Here is an 8,587-nt window from a genome sequence, read left to right on the forward strand (position 1 = left end):
TAATAATAATAATGTGTATATATAATATGATGACTGAACAGATATATTACATGTATACACATAGATATTATAGTTACATTAATATTGATATAATGTAAACATGTGTCACATATTCAGCCTGCAATCTGCCTGCTCCTGCAGCAGCTGCTTAACCCACACCTATTTATCTGACAGCAGTGAGTGAAACAAACACCAATAACTTAAATTGATGTTATTCTGATAAACTTAAACACAGTTACGTCACCGTCGAGCTATCGTTAGCTCGTTGGCACGGTAACGGACCGATTATCCGTCTCTTACCGGACGATGTCTTCACAAGCCTCCAGCCCGAACTTGTGGTGCAACTGGTCCACACACCACTGCAGCAAAGCCTCCGACATTTCACCGATCAGACCCGCTTTAATGACAGATAATGGACCGGCACCGGCTGTCAAAGAGAAACTCAATTCATGGGTTTCCAGTCGGAGACAAAACAAGGGGACACACAGAGAGTGACTGCGTGGCGTGCAGAGAATCCCGTCCTGAACACAACACGGGCTGTGGAAGGTTCCCCCTTCACATGGTAAAAACAACCATAGCACCGGTAATATATAACGTAGAATAAACAGTAAAAACTTAAAATAAAACTAATAATAATAAAATAATAATAATAATAATAATAAGAATAATAATAATAATATACAAAATCGGGTTTACAAAGTGATTTACATGGTAAAAACAGCAAAAAAAAATAAAAAAAATACAGAACACTACAAACCATAGCACCAGTGACAATATATAATTATATTATTATATATAATAAACAATAAAAAACAAAGTAAAACTAATACTAAAACTAAAATAATGATAATAGTTTTTAAAAAAAAAACATAAAACCACGGTGTATAAAAGGTTGGAAAAGGGATCATGGGGAGGAAAGACTGCGTTTTAAGAGGAGACTTAAATTAAGTGATATAATTTATAAGTGTGTACCTGTTATGTTCGGTCACTAGGTGGCAGTTGTTTAATGCAGTGGTATACAGATGTCTGCAGATAGAACCTGAAATGTGAAAATGTCAGAAGTATACTATTAATACCTCCTGTAAAAACACTCTGTTACAATAAAATTCCTGCATTTAAATTGTTGCCTATGTAAAAGTTTGTAGGTATATTCAGGAAATACCTTCTTAAAGTGTTAAAAGTACTCAATCCAGAAAAATGGCCCCATGTCTCATGAATTAATTTATGTAGTTGGTTGAAGGGGAGCTAATGTTTAACTATCTGGATTTTAACTACTGTGGTTTTATCTGATTTCTTTTCTCGGTTAATTGATTGATTGTAAAAAATCAGAAAACTGGTGACTTAACAGATGAATGAAAGAAATATGACTTCCTTACAGAATGTGATGGATTGTTATAGATTAAATAATAATATATTACACAATAAAAATCACATCAGCTTAACTTTAAGATCTGAATATTTTCCTGCACCACTCATCTGTTTGTATTCAGCTTCATTCAGGATACCACCAAGTCAGTTTTATTTATATTACCCAAAATTAAAAAGGGCTTTATAATCTGTAACATGAGAGAATATTAGTGTTATTACTTAGTGCTGTCAGTACCTCGGTGTGATAATGCACCTGCAAATGGAAAAACTTTAAAGTATACCTATAAACTGTTACCATTACAGCATGATAATGAATTTTCCATCACAAAAATTGTATTAAAATATTTGGCAATCAAGCTACTAATAAAAGCTGCAAATGTTTTTTTTATGTTTTGTGTGAATTTTAAGACTCAGGAAATCAAATGTGTGTCCTCGTACGCTTAAAAATTGATTTGTAAATCTCACATACAGTCTTTTTTTAGCGATAACTAGTTGCAGTGGAATTAAAACAGTCCAATAATCAGTAAACTAATAATAAAATGTGATCAGACACAAACAATCAAATCAAGCAATGGTGAATTTTCTTGTTCCATACCATTTTTCATTCACTCTCGCAAAATGAAATGCAGGCAAACTGATGACTCATCTTTCTTCGCACAACTCTGCAGGATTTGTATTGGAGTAGTTTTTGGCTTTTGCAGGCTGGAAGCAGGAAAAAGATTTTCACTGTCAGTCTGTGTTTGCTTTAATTTGATGGCGCACTGAAATGCAGAAAAAGGGTCAAAGTTATCATTTGTATTCAAAGTATGAAAATATGGATGGAGCAGCAGCATATTTATACTGGTGCAGTTCTGCACAGCAAGAAGACACTAGATATGTTGTCCCATTTTCAAATAGAAAAAATACATTTATTTGTGGAAGGTCATAGTACAACTATCCTGTTGCCAAATGCCAAACTAGACCTACCTAACTGGAATTGGACAAATTATATGAATTACCAGCAAAACAACGGTAACATGGACAAGAACAAAAACATCATACAGTCAAATGAAGAGACTATTTTGACGTCATAGCAATCTTTTGAATTATCACAAAATGTTATAATAAAAATAATTAAGAAACAATAAGTAAGACCAAGTATGAACATTGTTAAATTTAGGTGTTTGGTTATGCTTATGACAATAATAAACAAGAATTTGTAGTTATAGAAGGGAGATTTACAATTTAACATTCAATCCGATATAACAAAGACATTTCAATACAAGTCACTGCAGCCATAATGTTTTGTAAATGGAACAATAGAGTTTAGTGAGGATTATCTAATATATACAATACAATAATACACAGGTAACATCACATAACAAACCACAGTTACAATGCTTTGCAGCAGGAGTGCTCTTTTCTGTTTTTTTCTTTGGAGGGCCAAAACAGAAACTTAACGGTGGGCTGTGAGCCAAAAGCAAACACTGCAGTGTCACTCTGCTCACCATGCTCAAGATTATGCAAAATAATTTGTGATCTTACATATTTAAATACAAAAAACAAAACAGCGTAAAAGTTATGTATCCCTGCCCCACTTTGGGCAGCCCTGCATTGTAGTATTAGTAATTTTAAAACAGTACAAGGGATACATTTAGATGTTTTCCTTTAGTATGTCATTAGTTTATCTCATATAAAAAGCAAAAGCTGGTATTTTTTACCACCATCATGTAACACATAAACTAAACTATTTATGCGTCACATAGCCTACATTTTGCCTAAATTTAAGTATTATTAATATTTGTTGATATACAAGTCTCATACTAGGAGACTTAACTGTATACAAATTGCCACACCATGACTTACCAAATTTAGCTGAAACATTTATTTCATGATAAAGTCTTAAGTAAAAAAGTCTTTGGAAATGGCCTCTACAAAGTTGGGTGCTGACATGAGGATCCCAATGGTGCAGAGGATAGTGAAGACGGAGAAAGCCATGAGACAGAGCCTGTCGATAACAGATGCAGCAAATTTCCACTCATTGCACACAGACTCGTCCTCGTCTTGGTTGCGGAAGCGTCTGGCAATGTAGCGCAGCTCCTCCAGGATCTTGGTCAGGTCTGGTTCCACGTTGCCCACTGAGGAGCTGTGACCCGTGGGGAGGAGCATCTCTTCCTCACCTGCTCGTGCGACCAGTCGTCCACAGAGGACCCCGGAGTCAGGCGAGGTGGCAGCTGTGGAGTGAATGCTCTCCAGACCATGGATGCCAACATAAAGCATGTTTCCGTTTGTGGATTGGGGGGCTGAGGCGCTACCACTGAGCTCCATGCTGGTCAGGCTGGTCCGTGGAGCCTTGTTTTGACAAGCTGAACGCACTCGGTCCTCACCTGGGCGCTTCATGCGCAGGAACCAGGCACACCAGTTCAGCAGGAACACACGGGTCTTTGGGATCAGATAATAAGAAATAAATCAAAAAGGCTCTTATTCACTTTAAATCAAACTTTTAAAACATGAAATTAAATGTAAGACAAATCCACCAAAGAACATACAGCCAGTTTGTTTGGGTTACCACAAGAACTTTTACTTCTTCAAAAGTCAAATCAGCATTGCTCCACTGAATCCTCCTGGTAAATGTTTGTGTGGCTAGCATATTTCAACACCAAGCAATTTTCCAGTGGAGGACCTCTCATTACATTTCTGTCTGTTAAAGATAGCTGGTGGGCACACAGCACTACACAAGCAAATGCATATTATTCTTGATAAAGTACTGTAAGTGAAGGAAAATGGACTCTAACTTAATAAAAAACAACAAAAGCAGGATGTCTACAGTTTATCATAATATAATAATTAGGGGGCATGGCTCAAGGCAAATTAAGTGATGGTAATAGGAATATAGTCTAAGTCACAGATAATGGTTAAATATGAAACGGCACTTACCCACTTCGGCATCTTGCTTCCATCAGGGTCATGGTGGTGATATTGTAAGACTAGAACTGTAGCAATTACTGAGAGACCAACAATGACCATGGTAGTGGCAAAGTACTGAGCTGGGTAAAGGAGAAATAGAGGAGACATTAAAAATGGACAACAAACAACAATGGATAACAATAAAAATGTTTCAGTATAAGGAAAAGGTAAAACTCACAGTCCAAGAAAACAAAACTGCCCTCTTGCCTCAAACAAATGACTCACTTTATATGTCTCGGATCAAATCTCTAAATAAAAGAATCTTAATACTGGATGGCTGCTTAAACTTAGTTACACTGTGATATAAGACAACCACTGATGAAAAATGACGACACACATTTTCACCCTCGCTTGCCCACTGATGGTAGTTGACACCCATAGCGACTGCTTTTAACTTTAGCCCTGGCTTACCTATTAAAGGCACCGAGTCTGATGTGGCGGGCATAATCTCTGCAACCAGCAGCATAAAGACAGTCAGGGAGAGCAGGACGGTAATGCCTGGGAAAGAGACCAAATCTCAGTTAGCGCTTGACAACAAAACTAAAGTGCAATGAAAAGTATTGAAATCACACAGTTGTGACAGGCCACCAACGATTCTTTGATGTTGAAATCTGGCAGGAGTAACATAAATTGGATGTTGAATGGATGATGAAAACATACAGTGAAACACACATTTCCATCCTTAAAGAATATTGTGTAATAATATGCAAAAAAATGTAGGCTATTCCCAGATTTTTAGCATTATGAAAAGGCATTGCTTTAGGTTTCAGCTGCATTGTACTCAGTTCCTTTCTGCTGTGCACGTTTTGTTCCTACTTAGTGTACAATCCTCCATGCATTTGTGACACCTTATTCTTATGCTAATTTTGCCTTGTTTAAAATTTTCTTCCACAATGTGGTGCTGAGCTGTAGTCGAACGTGAAGGAAAATCCCCCAAAATCTGAATTGCAAAGCCGTTGAAGCTTATAATGTGCCACAGTCACTCACTACATCACCTAAGAGGGTACAAGCAGAGAAAGACAAACATCTTTAAAATACCTGTGAGCAGACATTACAGTTTTCATTAATGAGCTGACATGGTTAAGCCCCAAGCTCTTGCCGTCTTACTCAAAGACTGAACCTCTCAGCAGGATTAAGAGTCACATCTTCAGGCACGCTGATATACATTTAACGACTGAAAAACACTTACCAGCTGCTTTATGTTGTCATGATACTGCTGCTGTTGTTTCTTATATGGGTGGGTCAAGGAGGAACATTTCAAATGACTATGGGTGGTTATTTCTTTATTGTACAGTGATGCAGGCATACATCACAAAGGTTTTAAAGCTCCTGCAAATAAAATACATACATAGCTAGATACCTCACTGGAAAATGTGTTTTTGCCTTGTGATATGGACCCTTAAAAAATGAACTCAGTATTGCTGATGAATCTTATATAGGCAACTCTTCACAGCACTGAATGCAAAATGCAGAGACTTTGAGAGTAAAGATTCACAAACTATAAAATACCTGTTGATCCATTTGTGTATTTTACAAATAATAATTCTCATGACAGCCCAGTGTGACTGAAATTAAATATGGGAATGAATGCTGCCATGAAAACACTTTCATTTCTCAATGAGTGTTCACCATTCTCAAATGATAAAGTCAACGAGTGGCTGGGTGATATACTGACTCCATATGCAGTAGATCTGTTTCACACACACACACACACACACACACACACACACAGTGTAGTAGGGAATAGTAGGGACTATAACTCATGATGTATGATGAATGTGTGCTGTGAATCACAATATGTCATAAACATTTTGTGATGAGCAGCATTGAGATCTACATAGCAGCATATTATATTACACGTAAGCAATTCTCATTTCTCACTTCCTCACGTCTATGAGCTATGAGAACATCAGAAGGAATGTACACAAATAGAAAGAAGCACACACACATAAGCTCACACATCTGGCTCTATAGCATGGTTAATGAGGAATCCAGCTGCAACGCAGTACTCTTGAGGAAGGAATCCAGCTGCAGGACTCTAATGATTTCCGGAAGGGACAAAACTGCATAAATCAACGCCTCCACTTTGCCCACCCACTCCCACACACAGTAAACACACACATACTTCCACCGCCACCCAGCAGCAGACGCTCTCTACATCAAGTTTGTGTAATTTATGCATGAAATGGGCTCAAACATTCAAGTCAACTGTGACAACGGAGATAAGATTAAACAGTTTTCTCGGTCCACTGACAGTTAAGTCAGTCTCTCAGTTCCGATTATCAGATTGCTTCAGAAGGCGACAGAGGAAGTGGATTAATAAGTCATTACCCACGAAAGAAATGGACTAGGATTTAAATTCATAGTAGATGATGAAAAATTGAAGAATAATAGAAATGGTTGGCTCCGTGTCAAAACCACTACAGATGTAAAAGATTTAAGTTTTTAATGATCTTAGTTAGTTTACAGTTGTGTTCTTTGAACAGCACACAGTTGTTTTCCATAGATCACAGTCAAGTCAACATGGCAGGAGGACATTAAAAAACATCTGTAGGTATTTTAATGTGACATTACAACACACTGTACTGTACAATATATCCATGCACCTAGACATTATATAATTGGAAAATGATGTTACCATCAGGGAGGAGTATGGTGTGCATGTATGTGTAAGTGCGTAGTGATTAAATTTTGAATGAGAAGTGCAGGTCACTGAGGTCCAGAAAAGGCAGTCAGCCAAACTTTTCAGTTTACAACTGAAATCCTCTTATAGGGCTGGTAAAAAAAATGTCTAAAGAGCTTTTTCTGATTCATATGGACTATAAATGTATAACAGTGCTCCACAGCAGCAGCCAAGGGACATAGAGGTGGGACAACAGAAAGGAATACATCTCTACTTTGGATTGGAGGTTTTTCTGTACTGAACGTAAAAAAATCTTACAGTGATATTCTTATTTTTTTATGAATTAGATCAAAGGAGACTGGAACTGGAAAAAGTACCTCGTCTACAGTCTTCTAGTTATACTTTTTAATACTTGTTTTCTTTTATACTATATATTTTATTCCCTTGCTTGCTTGACTTTTCAGGTCATTACACACTAATGAGTGAAATTATATATTATTATTATTATATACATTTCTGCTCATAGACCCTCCTAAATGTTACAAATTGGACCTTTAATATGACTACAGTATTTCAGCTCTAACAATAGTGAGGGCACTAATATTCATGTCTGTAATGAAGCAGGGCCAGACAAGCAAGCAAAAGTGTGTGTGTATTTCTTACCCAGTGAGATCTTCTCCCCAGAGTCGGCGGGCAGAAGGAAGACGAGCAGGGCCAGAGTGGAGATGAGGACACACGGGATGAGCAGGTTGAGGCCGTAGTAGAGGGTCCGTCTCCGCATCACCACGGTGTAGGTGATGTCAGGGTACGGCTCCTCACAGCACTCGTAGGAACGCTGGTTCACCTGTCCTGGAACCTCTGTGAGACAAAACAAAACACAAAACAGAGCATAAAATGATATGTAGAAATGATCATTTCAGTGACATAGAGCAATAATAACATTTGTGATGCACAATCCTCTGCACTTCGCAGGCCACTGAACACTCTTACCGACAAGATCCCACTCTCCGTTGGCGATGTAGCCGGTGATGTCTGCCTCTATCATCTTTAAGTCCAGAGACCAGCCCCCATACGTCCAGGAGCCAAACTTCAGGTCACATCTCTGGACATCAAACGGGAACCAGCGCACATCGATGTAGCAGGTGCTCTTGAAGATGCCTGTTGAGGTGAGAAACATGAAAAGACCAAGACGGATCACAGAACGATTCGCTTTGATATGTACTGCAGTTCACCTATAGAAGGCTACCGAAGAGAGAGACAGAAACAGATGGGGTGATTTTTCAAGCTGTGATTGAGAACATATTCTATTACTCTGGAATATAAGGAGCAGAGGGAGATTGAAGGGAGAAATGACAGCACCCAACCGTTACAGAGGCAGCACGAGAGGTTTTACTCCGACAAGATATGGAGTCCAAGTGCCATCAATCCTAACAAAAGCAAAAAATCCAATATGACAATGAGACAAAAGTGGTTCTGGAGAGCCAGGCCCCAAGCTAATTTCCATCCATATTTAAGAAAGATATGAGACGTCTGCAGTAAACAAGGTCTCTCCTCTCTCCCAGTGCCATGAAGATAATAAACCTCAGCAGGGAATGAATATAGATGGGGAACAGACGAGTAGTCCTATTTACTGCAATGAACCTAAGTGAC

General features: G+C 38.2%; 2 protein-coding genes across 2 annotated transcripts in view; both read right to left on the minus strand.

The window, feature by feature from the left end:
- The window catches only part of trip4 (thyroid hormone receptor interactor 4), a 69,879-nt gene extending 69,380 nt beyond the window's left edge, over positions 1–499 (minus strand). Inside the window, exon 1 of the mRNA XM_035652488.1 lies at positions 301–499. Within this exon, the coding sequence (XP_035508381.1) occupies positions 301–380 (80 nt within the window). The 5' untranslated portion in view covers positions 381–499. The remainder of the gene's footprint in view (positions 1–300) is intronic.
- A 1,750-nt stretch (positions 500–2,249) lies between these two features.
- Positions 2,250–8,587, minus strand: part of LOC118343542 (neuronal acetylcholine receptor subunit alpha-7-like) — a 19,967-nt gene continuing 13,629 nt past the window's right edge. Inside the window, exons 6-10 of the mRNA XM_035682418.1 lie at positions 7,928–8,095; positions 7,601–7,795; positions 4,726–4,812; positions 4,285–4,394; positions 2,250–3,789 (exon numbers count right to left, since the gene is read on the minus strand). Coding sequence (XP_035538311.1) covers positions 3,250–3,789; positions 4,285–4,394; positions 4,726–4,812; positions 7,601–7,795; positions 7,928–8,095 — 1,100 coding nt within the window. The 3' untranslated portion in view covers positions 2,250–3,249. The remainder of the gene's footprint in view (positions 3,790–4,284; positions 4,395–4,725; positions 4,813–7,600; positions 7,796–7,927; positions 8,096–8,587) is intronic.

The sequence above is a fragment of the Morone saxatilis genome, unplaced genomic scaffold, assembly GCF_004916995.1.
Source record: "Morone saxatilis isolate NCDOM2014 unplaced genomic scaffold, NCSU_SB_2.0 Contig11, whole genome shotgun sequence".
Lineage (NCBI taxonomy): Eukaryota > Metazoa > Chordata > Actinopteri > Moronidae > Morone > Morone saxatilis.